General features: G+C 39.6%; 2 protein-coding genes across 2 annotated transcripts; both read right to left on the bottom strand.

The window, feature by feature from the left end:
* Positions 1-516: 516 nt before the first annotated feature.
* Positions 517-4,860, bottom strand: jagn1a (jagunal homolog 1a). The gene is given in 3 exon segments (XM_063888117.1): positions 517-1,851; positions 1,935-2,038; positions 4,726-4,860. Coding segments are annotated over 3 exon segments (702 nt in total). The 3' UTR covers positions 517-1,388.
* A 1,805-nt stretch (positions 4,861-6,665) lies between these two features.
* Positions 6,666-18,871, bottom strand: col8a1a (collagen, type VIII, alpha 1a). Its single transcript, XM_063887276.1, has 3 exons — positions 18,777-18,871; positions 10,573-10,863; positions 6,666-10,272 (listed from the first exon to the last, which is right to left on the bottom strand). Exons 2-3 carry the CDS (start codon positions 10,727-10,729, stop codon positions 8,336-8,338), a joined length of 2,094 nt encoding a protein of 697 aa, XP_063743346.1. The 5' UTR covers positions 10,730-10,863; positions 18,777-18,871; the 3' UTR covers positions 6,666-8,335.
* Positions 18,872-20,320: the final 1,449 nt, after the last annotated feature.

Raw genomic sequence — 20,320 nt, 5'->3', positions numbered from 1 at the left:
GTGATGTGGCTGTGATTGAATCACCTAATTGTATATATGATCAGTGTTGTAAAGCAGCAATGGGAGAAGTATTCAGATCTTCTACTTAAGTAAAAGTAGAAGTACCACAGTGTAGGAATACTCTGTTACAAGTAAAAGTGCTACATTCAAAATGTTACTCAAGTAAAAAGTATCAGCATCAAAATATACTTTAAGTACCAAAGTTAAAAGTACTCCTTAGGCAAAATGGCCCACATAAGAATAATAAATTACATGTTGTGATTAAAGTTATTGATGCATTAATGTGTTTATCAAAGCTGGTAAAGGTGCAGCTAGCTTTAAACACACATTAATGCATCAATAAATATAATAACATATATTGTATATTTTTCGGGAAATGGGCTTTTACTTGTAACTGGTAGTTCTACTTTTACTCAACTACAAGGTCTGAGTACTTCCACCTCTGAATATAATCAAAAATAAAATGTAATAAGTTGAATAGCATACGTTTTATTTGTATTTTCTTTATAACGCATATTTTATTCAGAAACACAGGAGTAATGAGCTGGCTCTCAGATGCTGAATGAGAAAACATGAAAATATATCAGTACAAGCAGCTATTTTTATCACCATCTTTATTATGTAAATAGCTGAAATGCATTCTGGAAAAGAGGTGTTATGAGAGGTAGACTTAAATAAGAGACAGCATCAGCACATCTGTAGCAACCATAAACCTAGCTTCTTTAAAGGTAGAGTAAGCAATTCTAATCAAATTGTCAACTTCAGGCCCCGGCCGTGGCGCAACTGGCTGGGGCACCTGCACCGTATGCCGGCGACCCGGATTCGATTCCCGACCCGTGATCCTTTCTGGATCCCACCCCGACTCTCTCGCCCACTTTCCTGTCCTCCACTGTCCTATCTGATTAAAGGCAAAAAGCCCTCAAAAAATATCTTTAAAAACAAATTGTCAAATTCAGAGAAAATCTCCTCCTTGCTAGAAAGACATATTCTGTGTGCTTTAAAATCTGGTCCCAATTCTTGAATTCACTTCTATATGTATGAACACCTCTACATATGAATTTGGGAGAGATTACTTACATTTCCTGGTCCTAAATGACACATTTCTTTGTTTTCAGTTAAGCTGCAGTTCAAACTTGGCGATGAAGGGAGAAAAAGTAGACGGAATTCCTTGTTTATGGAAGTTGCTTTGATGCCACTCCTGCTTGTGTGTAATTGATGCTTTTTAAATAAATATTGATAAAGAAAATAAGCCAGGATCATCCACAGAAAAAAAACTGGTCACTAAGGTTAGTTGCCTGTGATAATTATGATGTATAAATAGACTTAAATAAGATGCATAAATTAAGTTAAAAACACAGTTTTTTCCCAGTCCAGCTTTTTACACTCCATTACTTCTTCTTCTTTTCCTGTGTGGTGTCAAACCAAGAGTCTAACAGCTTCTTCATGTAATATAACTGCCAAGCGTGTACTTGAACAGCCACCACCATGATGAGATACATAACAGTCACTGCAGAGAAGCCAAAAATGAATCGGTAGGCCTTTCCATGGCGGTAGAGCTGCTGTGCCACAGGAAACATCTCCATTCCACCGTAAATTAGTGGTGCCACAGAAAATAGCCCTGCGCTGATCATGGACAAGACCAGGTAACTGATATTGTTCTTTGGAAGGGATAGGGCACTGCAGAACAGAGGCAGGAGGCTGAGCAGGTAGGGGTACTCCCACTGGTACGGCATGGACACTATGTCATGTGACACCAGGTTGAAGTGGCTGACAGTCACTTGTGCCGCCACCAGCAGCCAGAGGAGCAGATGGACCAGGTTTAACTTCCGAACCTCTGACTTCATGGGAGCACTGTGAAACCGACAACAGATAAACAAGGTGTTAGCGATACGTGTGGGTAATGCCACTATCAGAAAAACATGACAGGTACTTGCCTCATTTGGTATTGTGGGACCGACACCCTCTCTTTGTACTTGAATTCACTTCCATTGGTACCAGCAGCTTTGAAGCCAACGCGTGATGTCATGTTGAGGCAAACCTACAGACACACAAAGCGCATTGAATTTCCTTTCACATATAGGAAACATCTGCAAATTATCACACCAGGAAGCTGGAAGCTGTGAATGTCTACTCACATCTGTTTATAGTACATATATATACAGTGGGGCAAAAAAGTATTTAGTCAGCCACCAATTGTGCAAGTTCTCCCATTTAAAAAGATGAGAGAGGCCTGTAATTTTTATCATAGGTACACTTCAACTAAGAGAGACAGAATGAGAAAAAAAAATCCAGGAAATCACATTGTAGGAATTTTAATGAATTAATTGGTAAATTCCTCGGTAAAATAAGTATTTGGTCACCTACAAACAAGCAAGATGTCTGGCTCTCACAGACCTGTAACTTCTTCTTTAAGAGGCTCCTCTGTCCTCCACTCTTTACCTGTATTAATGGCACCTTTTTGAACTCGTTATCAGTATAAAAGACACCTGTCCACAACCTCAAACAGTCATACTCCAAACTCCACTATGGCCAAGACCAAAGAGCTGTCAAAGGAGACCAGAGACTAAATTGTAGACCTGCACCAGGCTGGGAAAACTGAATCTGCAATAGGTAAGCAGCTTGGTGTGAAGAAATCAACTGTGGGAGCAATTATTAGAAAATGGAAGACATACAAGACCACTGCTAATCTCCCTCGATCTGGGGCTCCACGCAAGATCTCACCCCGTGGGGTCAAAATGATCACAAGAACGGTGAGCAAAAATCCCAGAACCACACGGGGGGACCTAGTGAATGACCTGCAGAGAGCTGGGACCAAAGTAACAGAGGCTACCATCAGTAACACACTACGCCGCCAGGGACTTAAATCCTGCAGTTCCAGACGTGTCCCCCTGCTTAAGCCAGTACATGTCCAGGCCCGTCTGAAGTTTGCTAGAGGGCATTTGGATGATCCAGAAGAGGATTGGGAGAATGTCATATGGTCAGATGAAACCAAAATAGAACTTTTTGGTAAAAACTCAACTCGTCGTGTTTGGAGGAGAAAGAATGCAGAGTTGCATCCAAAGAACACCATACCTACTGTGAAGCATGGGGGTGGAAACATCATGCTTTGGGGCTGTTTTTCTGCAAAGGGACCAGGACGACTGATCCGTGTAAAGGAAAGAATGAATGGGGCCATGTATCGTGACATTTTGAGTGAAAACCTCCTTCCATCAGCAAGGGCACTGAAGATGAAGCGTGGCTGGGTCTTTCAGCATGACAATGATCCCAAACACACCGCCAGGGCAACGAAGGAGTGGCTTCGTAAGAAACATTTCAAGGTCCTGGAGTGGCCTAGCCAGTCTCCAGATCTCAACCCCATAGAAAATCTTTGGAGGGAGTTGAAAGTCCGTGTTGCCCAGCGACAGCCCCGAAACATCACTGCTTTAGAGGAGATCTGCATGGAGGAATGGGCCAAAATACCAGCAACAGTGTGTGGAAACCTTGTGAAGACTTACAGGAAACGTTTGACCTCTGTCATTGCCAACAAAGGGTATATAACAAAGTATTGAGATGAACTTTTGTTATTGACCAAATACTTATTTTCCACAATAATTGGAAAATAAATTCTTTAAAAATCCGACAATGTGATTTCCTGGATTTTTTTTTCTCATTTTGTCTCTCATAGTTGAAGTGTACCTATGATAAAAATTACAGACCTCTCTCATCTTTTTAAACGGGAGTACTTGCACAATTGGTGGCTGACTAAATACTTTTTTGCCCCACTGTATATATATATATATATATATATATATATATATTATACACATCTGCCATACATATCTGTTTATAGTACATATATATATATTATACACATCTGCCATACATATCTGTTTATAGTATACATATCTATATATTATACATATCTGCCATATACATCTGTTTATACGTAATATATGCATCTGTCCATACCTCCTCATTCAACAGAGTAAAGTATTTAAATTACTGTACAGTGTATTTAAATACTTTCAATGTATTCCACATATGTATATATTTCACATCCTTACATTTTTATTGTTGTTATTGTAAATATTCTTCTCTCTTTTTGCATTATTTTATTTATCTTATTTGCACCATGTATGTTGAGTTGTTGGAGGAGCATGGGATATAAGATTTTCATTGCCAACATATACGCTGTATCTGCTGTGCATATGACCAATAACACCTTGAAATAAAACCTTGAAATAAAACCTTGATTAGGACGTTTGGCTTGAAAATGACTCAGACCATCAACCAATTATCAAGACAGTTTATTTGATAGATTATTTAATTGATCCAGTATTTGTTTTAGACCTAAACCTAACATTTGACACTGTTAGCGTACTCATTTTAACTACAGTATGAGACTGGATTAAGTGGCAGGTGTAACAATACATACACGATGAAATCAGAGGAGAAAGTCAAGTTAAAAAGGACATAAAATCAACCATAATACGTCAGACCGATCTGACTTCTAATACTGAAGTGCTGCCAGCGGTTCAAATTGAAAACAAGAGTAATTTCAGGCATTAGTGGGTCTGTTTTATCAAAGCTAGCTAGCACGCTAGCTGCTGTTGCTAGCTAACCTAATTCAGCACTACCTTTAAACAGATCTTGTTACGTTGTGTAGTTTTCGACTGGCGTTTATATTTTTACCTATAACAACAAAGTGAGACGCCATTTACAATCTTAAAAGCTAACAATGCTTACCGTTACTGCTGCGTATTTCCGTAAGGTTTGGCAGAGCTCGTTGTTGAATGAATCTGTACTAACAAAAGATGTGATGACAGATGTTGCAAGCCCCACTGCGCATGCGTGGTAGTCGATTCACTCCCCCCGCAGCATCAGCATCTCGTCTCACAGCTGTGATCATGATCGATGGTGGAGAGTAACTCAGTAGACTTACTCAAATACTTGTACTTTACTTGGGTATCTACATTTTTTGCTTCTATTCCACTACAACTCAGAGGTAAATCGTGTACTTTTACTCTACTACATTTATTTAATAATTAGTAACTACTTATTAAATAAATGTAGTAGAGCTCAGATTTGGATGATGATCTGAAATATAATAAAGACTAATGTAAGACTTTATGTAAACCTTTAGTCAAATTCACAAGCTACCCTGCAGTATTCAAAGTAATTATTATTATGTATTTAGTTGGTAGGGACAGTGCTCATTGATTAACAGACACATTGCTGTAAATAAGCCAGAGTTAGCTGCTATGCTAATTTCCATCTGTTGTCCCTAGCCAGATCTTAAAAGGCACCCTAAGATATACAAATACATAAACTGATAACAAATAAAACCATAATTAAAAATACATAAACACAACATCAAACAGACACAGACAATGCACGCCTCTCACTACACCCTCCACATAAAAGTTACAGCATACAGTAGGTTACAGTATGAATAAAGGAGGGAAAGAGGAATAACATTACATGGCTTTAAGCATTTGGTATGTGGTTACAGATATGATGTTCCCTAATCCAAAATTTGAGTTTGCTTTTGAAAGTTGTAAGGCTGTTACACTCCCTTAATTCATTGGGCAGACCATTCCAATAATTGGTGGCTCTAATTGAGAAGGCTGTGTGTCCAAACTTGCTTTGTCTGTACTGGACTACGCAGTCCCCTCTGGCGGTTGATCTGGTTACTCTATTGACATTATCTTTCTGTTTTATGAATTGGTGCAGTGGGGGTGGAGCAAGCCCATGAAGTACCTTAAATGAGACAGGCATCAGAGAATTGTATAAAGTTTTCAAAGTTAAACAAGTTATGCTTTTTCACTATCAGACAATGGTGATAACTATTTGCGTTACGGTCCAATGTTTTTAGTGCTCGCTTATAGAGAGATTCAATTTGTTGCAAAGTTGTTTTATTAGCTTGCGACCAGCTAGTTAAGCAGTAAGGAAAATGAGAGAAGAGCATTGCAGCCTTCATTGGCAGGTATGGTCTTATGTGCCTAAAATTGGCCAGGTTAAATTTGACAGTATTGGCCACCTTATTTGCAGGCTTTTGAAATGAGAGTTGTGAGTTAATTAACACTAGCTGCCTCTTTACTAGCTTTGATAAACGCATTAATGCATCAAATTTTTAGGTTAATAGTTAATAATACAAAAATCAGCTCACATTATATAACAATATTAAAACTTAAGATACCCCAAATCATTCATATAAACCCCTCCTTTACCAAGTACTTTATTGAAGTGATGAACACATGAATGCAACAATATTTTTTATACAATCATTTGAATATATATGTATATATATATTGAATATATGGTGGTTAAAATGGTTATAGTACTTTCACTTTTGATACTTGAAGTATTTTTTAATGCTGATACTTTTTTATTTGTACTTAAGTATAATTTTGAATGTAGACATTTGACTTGTGACTGAGTACTTTTACTCAAGTAAATAATCTGAGTACTTCTTCCACCTCTGACTGGCCATTCATAATTTTAACAGGATGTGATAGTTCACCTCTCTCTTTAGGAAGAGCCCCCCACAGTGAGGTTAGTAAAGTTTTGATTATATGACATCTTCAGTCAAGTTGAGTTATTTCGCTTACAGTGAGCCAAGAAATGTCAACCACATTTTATTTTATTTAAACATTTTTTATTTAGAAAAACAAAATGGACAATAATAACAAAAATGAAAAAGTAAGACATTAAATCTTTGGTTACAACGACAATATTAGCACCATGATAAAAGGATAAATATACATTTTGTTTTCCTTTAAATGCGTCATGCTTTTTGTCCTTGTCATAGCATGCAAGGGGTCGGCAGATAAAATAATAAATTATTGACATAATCATTCTTATGAATTGCTGCAACATTCAATGCTTGCTTTGAGTTAATTGCGATAAAAATGTATTTTGTATTGTCTTTAAACCTGGCAGCAAGGTGAACCAAATGAAGCTCACCAAGGATGCTGTGGGAATTTGTTTTCCTCACAAAAACAAATCGTGTCAGAGAGGCAAGAGAACCTGGTCCCACTGTTAAAGTGTCTCCATAATCCATAGTTTTCCAAATAAGATATGCTTTATGAATATTTATACTGCCATTACAACTAAACATGGATTAACCTTACAAAACAGTAACAAAATACAATCAGTTGAATTTTAAATTAAAAAGAGTAAGTAAGAATACATTTCATTTGAATTCTTTCCTAAAATGATTTCGCTCTGAAATAAACCTAGATGCAGAGTTATTTGATCACGGCGCTTACCGGATGACACAGAGAAGCTGTATACTGTAGCGGGACCCTTTCTGTCTTTTGCAGTGTCATGTTTAAAATAGTGTATGGAGTGGTTTTCATAAGTCAGGGCAATATGGTATGTTTGTTTGACCTTTTGCACATAAGAATTGTTTCTTTACACCCATAAACCTGTACGTAAACACTAAAACATAGAGTTAATATTACATTCTTACCTATTGAATCTCACTCCTGGGAGCAATTGTCAGCCACATATATCATGGGTGTGATCTTTTTTTGTTTTTTTTTGACTCCCTAATTTTCTGTGCTCATACAAAAGTAAATGTATTGCCATATAATTATTCACCACCAATACCAGTTGACCCTATTATGCTAAGGATTACACAAGTCATTTAGGTTACTGCCACATTGTAATTTGCTAATGTAAGTATTTTTAGCTAATCCACATTGGGGATTAAGAGATTGGTCCGTGAACAATCTGAATTAGTGTGTATACAATAATACACACTATTTTCCGTTTTTAAATAGTCATTTGAGATGCATGCAATTATCATTAGAGACATTTATTGATTTATATAATTGAATGCATGCACGCTTTAAGTGTTGTACTGCAATGAGTAAGCCATCATGTTTTGAACTATTTTTCACATTCTTCACCACAATGGGTAGCTGCCAGTTTTGAAGAGTCGCAGGAACAAAATAGGGCTTTGTGTATCTAGAATTGGTTTGTTTTGTTTTATTTTGCATACACTTGTACCCTTCATACCCTTCATGTGTTTGTACAAAATGCTAATAGTTTTTTTGTCTGTTCTTTCAATGTCTTTTTATACATTCTATTATATCTTCAAAGCTGTAAAAGAAAGAATCGTAGCTCTCCAAATGATGTTGCTATAAGGCTAAAGTATAACAGCTGCTGCACATACAAACCTTCAGACTTTTGATTTTTCCTCTCATCTCTGCTGTTGAGGTCAATATTTAGTTGACTTACCATTATATAAGACTGCTAAATCTTTGGTGGTTTATAATAATGTTTATATTATACAAAACAGGTTCCCACTTTGGTCTCACAGAAGCACCTCTATCCATGTAGTTTGGTTTCACATTGGATATAACAAATATCCAGAAAACGAGGAGTGCACATACTGTCCAGCATAAAGTCCTGAGGCCTGATCTGAGGGCATCTGAATATACACAGTGTCCCCCGGTTGTAGAGGTAGTACTGCACTCCCTGATGCTTGATCTAAGAAAGCCTTTTTGTATTCATCATATGTATACATCACTGGTTCATTGTTCCTCATCAAAGCCACCCAGACATTAGCTCCTTTGCAATGAACGTGGTAGGCAAAGTAATAAATGCCGGGCATGTCACAGGTGAAGATTCCTGTCTCGGGGTTGTAGTTTTGGCGACCATTGTACAAAAGCTTGTCAAAGACGACTGGAGTGCCAACAGGTGGAAAGGGAGTTGTTATAAGAGCTGTGAACGCTGGCATTTCCAGCCCACTGGCCCCTATTACTTCAGCCCCGTCGCCTCCATATTTGCCCTTCTTCCCATAGCCACCAGTCTTAACACCATCTAGTCCAGGGCCCATTTGAGAGAGCACTCCAGCCATCTCAGGAGACAGACCAGATGCACCAGCTGGGCCTGGTGGTCCAGGGAGGCCAGGTTGACCTGGTTGTCCAGGGGGTCCTGATGGGCCCTCTTTCCCTTGGGGTCCTATGGGACCAGGAACACCTGGGTTTCCCTCGCCTGCAGTGCCTGGTTGACCAGGTACACCGCTATCTCCTTTTGGACCTTTGAGACCAGAAGGCCCAATTGGACCTGCTGTGCCATCCATTCCTGGGATTCCTTTAGGACCTTGAGGTCCTACATCACCAGGTAATCCACCTTGTCCTTTTGGCCCAGGTGGTCCTGTAGATCCGGGGGTACCAGGTAGACCTTTATGGCCACCATCTCCTTTCCCTCCACTTGGTCCTGGTGAACCTCTTGGTCCTGGCTCTCCACGATCTCCAGGTAGACCATCCTTACCAGGAATCCCAGAGGCACCAGGGATACCCTGGAACCCTCCAATGCCTTTGGGTCCTACTTCTCCACAATCACCTTTAGGACCAGGTGCACCTAAACCACCTGGGGTTCCCATAGGGCCAGGAAGACCTGGTTGACCATTTGGTCCAGGAGATCCAAGCATACCAGGCAGTCCACCATGGCCTTTATCTCCTTTCGGTCCAGTAGGTCCAGGTTGCCCACCCATACCTTTGTCACCTTTTGGTCCTGGGAGGCCTGGTTTACCAAATCCAGGAAGTCCTGGCTTTCCTGGCAAACCTGGTGGTCCTGGATGACCTTTTCCACCTGGCATACCTGGCTGCCCTACTAAGCCATTTTGACCTGGTTTTCCCTGACCCGGTAAACCTGGTGGGCCAGGCTGCCCTCCTTCACCAGGTGGCCCAGCTGGCCCTAGCTCCCCAGGATGTCCTTTATCTCCTGGTGATCCAAGAGGCCCTGGTGCCCCATTCAAACCAGGTTTTCCAAAACCAGGCAGCCCTCTTGGGCCACCAGGTCCTTGGGGCCCTGGGAGCCCTTTGTGACCAGGTTGTCCTGGCTGGCCCAACCCTTTGTCTCCTTTAGGTCCTGGTAATCCTGGTAGTCCTGGCAAACCTTTGTGACCTGGCTCCCCCTTAAGCCCTGGTTGGCCTGGTAATCCCTGTCCCCCTGGTTTACCTATTCCTGGGAGCCCAGGAGGTCCTGGAGGACCCTGAGGCCCTGGCTGCCCAGCTGGCCCTTCCTCACCCCTTGGGCCCATTTCTCCATGTGGTCCAGGCTCACCATTTCCTCCTGGCTTGCCTGCAAGTCCTGGCAAACCTGGTTTTCCAATTCCAGGCCCCCCTGGTGGACCTAGTGGTCCTGGTCGTCCCTCGGGTCCGGGCTGTCCATTCCCTGGAGGACCAGGAGGTCCAGCAGGTCCCTCAGGTCCAGGTGGCCCGACTGGGCCAGTGTCTCCTTGGGGAATTCCCTCAGCGCCACTAGGGATTGTCTGACCTGGGAGAAATTGGATAAATATTCAACAGGAAATTATTAATTTGATAAAATATGGGCAATGCTTTGATTGTTAAGCCAGGGCATATACTGTAATCTCATGCAATGGACACTCAGTTAAATAATTCCCAACAAAATGTATTCTCGATACAAGAAAAAACAAACAATGGTTCAATCATTTAAAAAAAGTTTTGCGCCATTAATGTTGATTAGGAACTAGTGTCACATTTGTTCAAGAAGAGACCAATGTATATTTTTGAAGGATTGTTGGTTAATGGGAATAAACATGTTGATTTTTTTCACCTTTGTCTTGGCCCCCATTATAGCCGCCTCCTTTACGAGCATTGTCTTTGCCCTTGTGCATGGGCATCTGGGGAATTTCCTTCCTGTAGTGGGGATACTGCATATAGGGTCCCTCTTTGCCGAGGTACTGTTGTTGGGGAAAGCCTTCTTTGCCCATGTGTTGATGTGTTGCACTGGCTGGTATTGCCCAGGGTGTTGCTTGTGTCCATAGTATGCTCCAGCAGTAACACAAATGAGTACTGCTAGCTGTAGCAGTGTCAGAAAGAAAGGGAGGGGAGGCATGGCCAAGGCCTGTATGGAAGGAAGACAAGAAAAGATGAGATGTGATCTGCATTTCATGTACATTAGTAAGGATGTAGATCAGACATTGGTATAGTATCGGTTTAGCATTTCTTCAGAAACTCATTTGCCAAATACAGGCTGTAGGATATTTGTCTCCCTCTGCTGGATTTACATTGGAGCTGCACAAAGGACCATTATTAGCAGTCAGTCATCCACTGGATGTAATATTGTCAGAGGCAGACAAAAATCCAAAAGTGTTTTTGTTTTATTGTTCTGCTCAACTTTGGAATAAATGGGCTAGGTTATTGGAAAGACGTATTAAGTATTATAATAAATACCTTTGGTAACATCTGAAAACTCTCAAATGTTGGAGTATTTTCCTTATATTGAAATGTGTTTAAGGTATAGTTTAGTTGTGTTGTTGATTTGTGGTGGGATTGATTAAACTTAGAATGTCTACTATTTTAGGGGTTCTGTATGTTAATTTGAAAGGTTAAAAAAGATGGTATCTGAGAACAATACTTTGAAATGTGTGTTCATTTCAATTTTGCCATTATATTAAAGTTCACTCGAACACGATAGGCTAGAATAAAATGCACCTTCTGTAGGTGTCCAGAAGGGGGAGACACACTAAGCGTAAAATATTCTCTTTTTAAAGATGTCCTGTTGAAAATATACACTTCAAGATAAACTAAAGTACCATTGCACTAATTAATCAGTCACACAGTCCAAACATATACATAAACATGTGATATTAAAACATTTGTATTTACATGCATTCAGACACATTGCTTTCTTTTTGTGAAGTATTTCTGCCACCTTCCAGTTAACTCACTGGTGTGCACACGCCACTCCTGCTGGTATTAATAGGAACATTCTTGTTGTTCGTCCATTAGTGCAACATATTTAGTCAGATATTTTACATAGAAAAAAGCCCAAAACAATAAAGAAATCGTAACACAAATGTCAAGTCAGAGTGTGACACAGGAAGGCGGTTGAAGTATTTTATGAGGAATATCAAAGCAACATATAGATGTCTGTCGGTAGTACAAGAAAAATCCTCAAGTCCCAGAAATACATTATATAAAATCCAAAAGTTGCGTTCTGCTTTAAATGGACAGTAACAGAGCGAGTCAAAGGGGTTTTCTTTGGCTCCAAAACCAATGAATACCTCACTATAAGCCGCTCCTCTGCGTGGTTGCTTTTTCTGTTTTTCTACACAAGTGCCATTTCCATCCCAGTCTTGCATCTCCTGTCACATTCATTTTTATTACAGCCATCTCATCCGTAGTTCTTCTAATTTGCATCCTAAACCGCATCCTAAGTGTCCACTCCATCACTGGCTCTTTGGATCTTTTCCGCCCTCTGACCTTTTCTCATTGGACTGGTGATTTTGACACGACCGTGCCACTGTCTCCCGCAATGAGAGCTGGCCTTTCAAATAAGCCCAGCTTGTTTCCACTGTGACAGGAGCCAGACATGCCAAAGGCTGTGGAGGAATGCTGCTGAGTTTTCCCAACAAGAACTGCTACCTATTTTTGCCCGCTTTGTGTAAGATGTGGTCTATTCCCAGTATCCATATCAACAATATGAGGTCTATAGACTACAGACATTTTCTATCTTCTGTGATAAAGTTCCCAAGCTGCTACAACTGACAGTGGTAGGAAAACAGTATCTAATTGGAGATGGTAAGAAAAAAATGCTAATGAAAAGAAAGAGACAGTTAAAAATGTATAATGCTTTGATCCAAAAGATTGAGTGTGAAGGACTGAGGATGTTTCTTGGATTCAAACCCAGAAAGGTAATGTCCTAATTTAACAAATGAAAGGTTAACATACTGATGACATCACATGCTCAAACCCCTTGTAAAATGTATCACAAGTACTCTGCTAATTTAGAACTGATTTCACTCACAGTTCTTGACACTGTACACCTGTATATATGATGTATGGTTCAAATGAGAGACTTCTAAGAGAAAAAATGTCCCCTGATCCGAAAGCATGTCAGGTTAAAATATTCAGACACATTTTTGCCAAAAAGTCAAGAAACCGATCAAAAGCAAACACTGTTTGTGGAAAAAGGAGCACATTTTGTCTTATTGACAGGAGGACATGATTATCAAAATCCTTTTTGATGTATAAATCTATCCAAATCAATAATGAAATGTATGTGTATGCTGAATAAAAATAGTTTTCGAACATTTGACCAGCTCAGGGTTGATTTCAGACCTTTCTCAGATGGTGCATGTTTTACACTCCTTGAAACAACTAACTGCAACTGTACATTGCACAATAAGGGTTTTCTCTAACTTCACAAGTGAATATGAAACAAGTTAGAATAACATTTGAGAATACATGATCATGGATTTTAGTGATGTGTAATATTTAGCCTTACATTAACAGTTATTTATATACATTAAAAGGTTTAAGAAAATAAACAGGACAGGTTTACTGCGTCTTTGGAACGTCCCAGCAGGGTGTGTGTGTGTGTGTGTGTGTGTGTGTTTGAATGCATATGTGTTTTTTAAAGAGTTGGAAATATCCTGACAGACGTTTGCGGACACAGATCAGACGGGCCGTACAACGGGGGTCTGTTCAGTGTCACATAGCAACACGGTAACGTTGTCATGGGGACCGCTGAGTGATGGAAACACCTCCTGTCCTTACCTGGTGAGCATTTCTCCCCACACATTATTCTACATAAGTGTTGACTCCAGAGTGACTTGTTCACACAGCAGGGCCACTTTCAGAAATGTGACTCAAACATTAGCTAACAAGTTTCCAGGTTTTAAATAAAGCATTTCAACAAATGCGACTATAAAGAAGTCCATTAGGCCAAATACACTTTCCTTTTAAAGACACCAGTGTCATCCTTAATGATGTCAGACGTGAAGTCCTGTACAAATGTCACCGCGAGTGAGGTGTTGTGAGCTCTCATTTGTGTTTGTGTTAAAACAATTTATCTCCCTCTTTGATGAATCTCTGACATGAGGTCATTTGTAACGATGACAATCAGGAACAGCAACCATGCTCTACATTTTCAGATGTCACCCATTCAGTTCACACACACACCATACTTTGTGTGTTCAGTAGGCAGGAAAATACACACATACACATACATTTAAGACTAAAGAAAAGCACACACATCATCGAAGTGTTTATGTGTCATATTTGTGGATCACAACTTGAAAAACAAGCTGAAGCTATTTCTGAAGAGCAATAACCAGATGGTTGTGCATACATCAAAGTTACATTTGATTTGTATTGCTCTGATATTTGCCTGCTTTGTATAATTAAATGTTGTATTCATCTTAGTTAGTAACTCTTTTAACTAAATAACGCCAAGGTGCTCAAATGTTCAAAATGTTAATGTTAATACACTGATGCTAATGTTAACCAAGTTCACCATCTCATGTTAGTTTAGCAGGTTAGAGTGCTAACATTTACCAATAAGCAGGGAACACAAAAATCATATGAGGCTGATGGGAACGCCATTAGTTGTACTTGTAATGATATGAACCAAAGTTTTCTACCGGTTAACATCTTGAGCAGATAATGGCGGGAGAGAAAGAGTCAGAGGATCACTAAAGTCATCATGGTGAATCATCTGGGGACCATGAATGTCAGTAATCCATCTGAGGTGATATTTCATCCCTACATCCATGCCACTAGTGTAGCTTACACCAAAAAAGCACATGATCTGTGTACAGTATTGCACAGTGAAATAGTAAATAATCTACACTATCATAAAGCTTTCACACTACATCCATCACCTTTGGTGGGTCCTGTCAATCATATTTAAGCCCACACATCAACCATGCAACCACAGCCCAGGGGGAAATTGATGTAGAAATATCTGCGGTCTGAATCCTTATTTTTTAACATCTGCTGCCAAATCATGTGTGTCTGGTCATACACCACTAAGCTCTCAGCATGTCCTCCCTGGTCCAGACACTCTCAAAAATAAGCAAACCTCAAAGTAGTCCACATTGAAGCTATGGTGTGTGCATGTGTTTGCCCCTGTTTCCCCGACTACGTCCAGATGTACATATTTTTTGTCATAAACCAAGCACAGTAAATTGTCTGTCAGGTGTGCGACGTGAGAGGACTCATGGGAATCATGTGTCTGTAAGATGTGGGTTTTGCTGAGTCAACTTTCGCCAAGTAAAAGCTTGGGTGTCGGCTACTGCGATTTATACAAGGTGAGATCTCCAGTATCTCAATAAAACTGCCGCAGCTGGCAACCGCCTGAACAAATGCATTAAAAAAAAAGGTTATCTGAACTACAATATGTGGAATGAACCTCAGCCTCATCTAGGATTCACCATGACATGCTTGGAGGGAGGTGGTGAGGGAGTATTAAAAACTGAAATTCACTATTACAGATTTTCATCCCGATATTTATGGAAAATGTGACATCACTACAATTTTAACTCTTCAATTGTGCGTTTTCTCTCTTTTGGCAAATGATTGTATACATTTGGGTGTTTGGGGGTTGCGAGTGAGACAAAACAAGATCCTGCATATTGGATTATTTACACATTATTATATATGTGTATGATTTACAATTAATACCGTTACATTGTGACATCACTGGAAGGAAACCTAAAACATGATGAAGAAATGCAACTATCCTAAATGAGCTTTTTGCAACTACAGTATCTAAAATAGATTATTGAGTCAAGTTGAAATGCTTGAAAATAATCATATTTTTGTACAAAGGACAGAGATTTTGATAGAAAGAAGCGAAGAAAGCCTGCATTCATTTTGTCACCGTGTCTGCTGTAATGCTGCTGTGAAACCCAGCATGGTGTGATCGATGTAAAAGTTACATTTCTTTGTACTTTGCTGAAACTTGCATCGTAGACCTCAACACTCAACAATGTTGGACAGGAACATAAGAAGAGATACAGATAATGATTGAGAGCAGCTTTTGGCAGATTCCTCACTCATGGAAACACCTGTCTCTGGTGTCCTGGATTCATATTGCTCATGCACAAACCCACGCACCTACGCTCACACACACAGCGACAGAGCTCAGCTGATGGGACGGGACGGCCAACATTTTTTCCTCCAAAAAATCACCTTTAATCTCTCCAGATGGAAATATCAGCTCTGTGTCTCCAGACACATCTGTCTATTCTCTCTCTGCTGTCAAATTCAGACATCTCTCTTCCCACCGTCTCCCTTTCTTCCTGAGCCTCTGAGTGAACAGACCTGTGCCTGTTCTGCACCGTCCTCACCTTTGCCTCATATTTTTCTATTTGCCCTTGCTGGCCCTGTGTCTCCCTTTGGAAACATCCCGGTTCAATGACCTGAAGACACTCGGTGACCTTGCAGACTGCATTGGAGGACTGCATGTCTCTTTGAACCGCAGAGCAGAGACATGCACCACAGAAAAGTGCAGTAGTGATGAAATGTTAAAAAGTTATAATCACATTCTGGGCAAGAAATCGATAATCCATAACTTGATTTATTGTTTTTACATGGGTAAACCTCATAAGTACTTAGTTAGCTTGTATTTTATGTTTGCCCAGGAAGCATTAGATTTGAGCCCTTAAACTATCCATTTTTTCAACCATGTCTTTGAGTTTCCCCTTCTGCAGCCTGACCAAAAGCTAGTATTTAAAATAATCCCACTGAACATGTTTGGCAAACACTCCTTCCTCCTTGCGACCACAAAACCATTTACAAATTTATGTTTAAGCCAGCAGTATACCCTTGCACTCAATCTTGGTAAGTGCACTGAAGTTGTGGTTTCTCAGTGAAAGGGTAAAAAAAACATTTGCAGCTCCTCGCCTCCCTAAATGCAGCTTTTATCACAAAGCACACCTCGTAAAATTAACACCTCTTCAAGTTGAGCTGCAAATGTCCTCTGTCAAACAAACACACACACAGACACAGACACACACACACACACACACACACACACACACACACACACACACACACACACACACACACACACACACACACACACACACACACACACACACACACACACACACACACACACACACACACACACACACACACAATCACACACTGCCACAGCTGTGCAGCTAAATGAGCAAAGTGTTTACTTCTGACCCTCTGCTTTACCCTGCCATTATTCTTTCTTTTCATTGGTTCCTTTTGTCCGGTGCATTCCTGAAGTTTCCAAAAATAATGTACACAGGAGGGTAAAATGTTGTATGCGCACAGAGGGAAGCAAACACTCCATTTGAAAGGTTACTTCTTGTGCACACTACCATCTATGTCTGTCGTAGCACACACTAAGGTCACTGCAGAAGCTGTTTGCTGATTTTATTCTCTGCAATGAATTGATTGAGAAATAAATAAAGAAGAAGATAATGTAACACAATCACACAGGGAGAATATGTCATAAGATGATGATCACTGAAACCCTTTAGAAATGTTGTTTGTACACAGCATACGGTGTACTTTTTGGTGCATGAACATAATACGCACAGATCAGATCAAGAATTACAAAAACTGAATCTTTTTTCCTTACGTTCTTTAAATGTACAGTAATGCAGCTGAATCACTTTAGACTCTAGGGTTTGATTTTACTGTATAAATTGAAGTCAACGGTTTGGAAAAACCACATTGTCTGAATAAAATGAGTTCAGTCCTTTTCCAGCTTCAAATGAACCAACATACTGACATGTTTAATGTGAAGTCTTTATATCTGAATATCTGAATATCTGATCATGAGAATTATTATTTTTATTCATACATTTAAATAAATTGATTTCATCCTTTAGAAAGTAAATAATGTAATAGTCACTGTGACTGAAAAGGCACCAAACACATGATTAACGTGAGAGAAACGGTTTTCCAGAGCTAAGCAGGCCATGGAGACAGAGCTGCTCTGAGCCACAGACAGTGTTTGCTCTACAGACTCTTCTCACCAAACTGCTGCTCTTACCCCATCACGTATTTCTTACAGTTTGGCTTCAGCTTTTGGCACACACATGCACACAGAACATTTATCTCACAGATGGATGAGCAGCACATACTTTAGCCCTGGAGAAAGCAAACACATATATCCAGGGATGCAGCAGCCTGGGAAACACCTTGCTAACTCTCTGCTTTCTTCTCTGCAGAATGATGACGTGCATGATGCTAACGCCACAGCTAAAGGCAACATTAATGAGGCCTTTTAGCGAGAGAGCCCAAAATACTTTCCTTTTGTTTCTGTCACTTAAAAAAACTCACAAATGACTTTTGACTTAAAAAGAAGCTATTTCTAAATATTTCTAAAAATAAGAAAACCTTTGTGAACATTTTATCCGTCGTTCTATATTCACAAATGATGGGGTATATTTAAATAATCTCAAGCTGAAGTAAAAAATCCCATTATTGAAAGATAAAAAGACAATATTAATCCACTTTAATGTTAATAATATTGTACTTCTATATTTTTTAGCTGTAATTGGCCCTTCATAGAGTATATTTGACAGACTGTCTCCTACTGTTATGTATATATTTTACTCTAAAGGTAAAGTTTTTATTTTCTATTTTGAGATGTTTATATTTTATGCTTATGTCTGTTCATATGTTCATTTTACGTATTCCTTTTCATCTTCACATTGTGTCCAATGCCTTGTTTACATGCTGCTGTGACAAAAGGAAATCCCAAATTGGGATCAATGAAGTATATCTTATCTTAACAAATATTTTTGACCGTGCATTTCTGCCAAATGACAATGAAAGCAAACTTTAAAACCACCAATTGAAAAGATGAATTGGATGCAAAGCACATTTTGAAATGACATTGAAACTCATGGAACATTAAATTAGTGTAAATAATAATAATATCTTGGAGATGCACCAAGAAAAGAGCATTAATAACAAACTGCTAACAGAAAATCAAAGCAACTGAAACACAGGATAAAGTGAGAATAAGACAGTGCTTACCTTTGTGAGTGGCCGTTTATGGGGGAATAATCACTGCAGTCAGACTAAAAGCAGAAAAGCAGGAAGACAGACAACCACACAGAGGGAACCCTGGGAAATGTGCTCATAACAGACGCACACCTTGTGGACACAGCTTATATCTGCTGGAGGGTGGAGCCACTCAGTGGGTGGGGGAGAGCGAGAGAGGAAAGGAGGGATGGACTGAGAGTAAATTTAACCTCCTAAAAAGTTATACCATAATTTATAGTTGCGAAACAGGCTCACATGCCCCTGCTAGGCGCCCACAGTGGATGTCAACGATAAAGAGGAATGTTTCCCTCATTAATATTGTGATAAACGGGCCACAGCATATTCATTATTCACATGTATGAGCCCAGACACACTGGAGCTGTTTTTCACCTGTCCTGGCACACACCTGGGTAACAACTGGTAAACAGGTGTGGATGCACACACACACACACACACACACACACACACACACACACACACACACACACACACACACACACACACACAGACACACACACAGACACACACACACACACACACACACACACACACACACACACACACACACACACACGTAAGCATATGATGAAACATTGACAGGCCTTTAAGACTAAATAACAATATTTACTGCATTTGAACAATTGTGCAAATATGTTTATTTCCAAGCTAATCTGAGTTAGTGGAATGTCAGTAGCCTACCTATATGTGATACTTTTGCTCAAGAAGTACAGAAGGTTGTCTTTTATATACAATGTTGGTGGTTTGATCCCTATCGAAGACAATTATGGCCACATGTGGAAACCTTTTTGAAATCTGACCAAAAGAGAATTAGCAATTTTCTTTACAATTCTGAGAAAAAAGTCAGAATTATGACTTTAATCCTCTTGTCCAGACCCCTCCTATGTGCATGTCAAAGTTTCCTTGAGCAAGCCCAATTGCATGCAGCTCTGCGATTGGTGTGTGAATGAGAGCACAATTGTAAAGCACTTTAAATGGAGTCTATTTATAATTGATACTGTTTCTACACAATATGACATTATTGCCTTTCAAAATATGAGTTTAGCAAATAAAACAGTGTAAAAAACCTTAGAATTAACTTTCAAATTAAGCAATAATCTAAAAAAACATGAAGCTTTTCTGTAGTCCGCCATGCTCACAGTAAAATGAATTCTGAATGGGCGCCAATGTGAATGGATTATGTATATTGGTTATACAATAATGCATCAATAGTGTAATTTTTTTGTATTATTAGTTCTGTTACATGCTACTTTCTGTAAGTAAAAAGTGATTGGAAATGTTGGACAGTATCTTCAAATAATTATATTACTGACAGAAACAAAAGTCTGTTTCGATCATATGTTTCCTTATCCCCCATCATAAGTTCAACATCTGCATTCGTTGCCAAGCAGGGGGAGAAATAACATCCGTGCATTTACACCTGTCATGGCACCAGTGTGAAGGCATTACTCAGCATTACACGTGGTGAAAAGGTGTCAGATGAGCACTTAGAAGAAGTCAGTTCAGTCACAGCCGTG

This window comes from Eleginops maclovinus, chromosome 7 (genome assembly GCF_036324505.1).
Source record: "Eleginops maclovinus isolate JMC-PN-2008 ecotype Puerto Natales chromosome 7, JC_Emac_rtc_rv5, whole genome shotgun sequence".
In the NCBI taxonomy this organism is placed as follows: domain Eukaryota; kingdom Metazoa; phylum Chordata; class Actinopteri; order Perciformes; family Eleginopidae; genus Eleginops; species Eleginops maclovinus.
The sequence above is the reverse complement of the archived record's forward strand: the minus strand, read 5'-3'. Positions and strand labels throughout refer to the sequence as shown.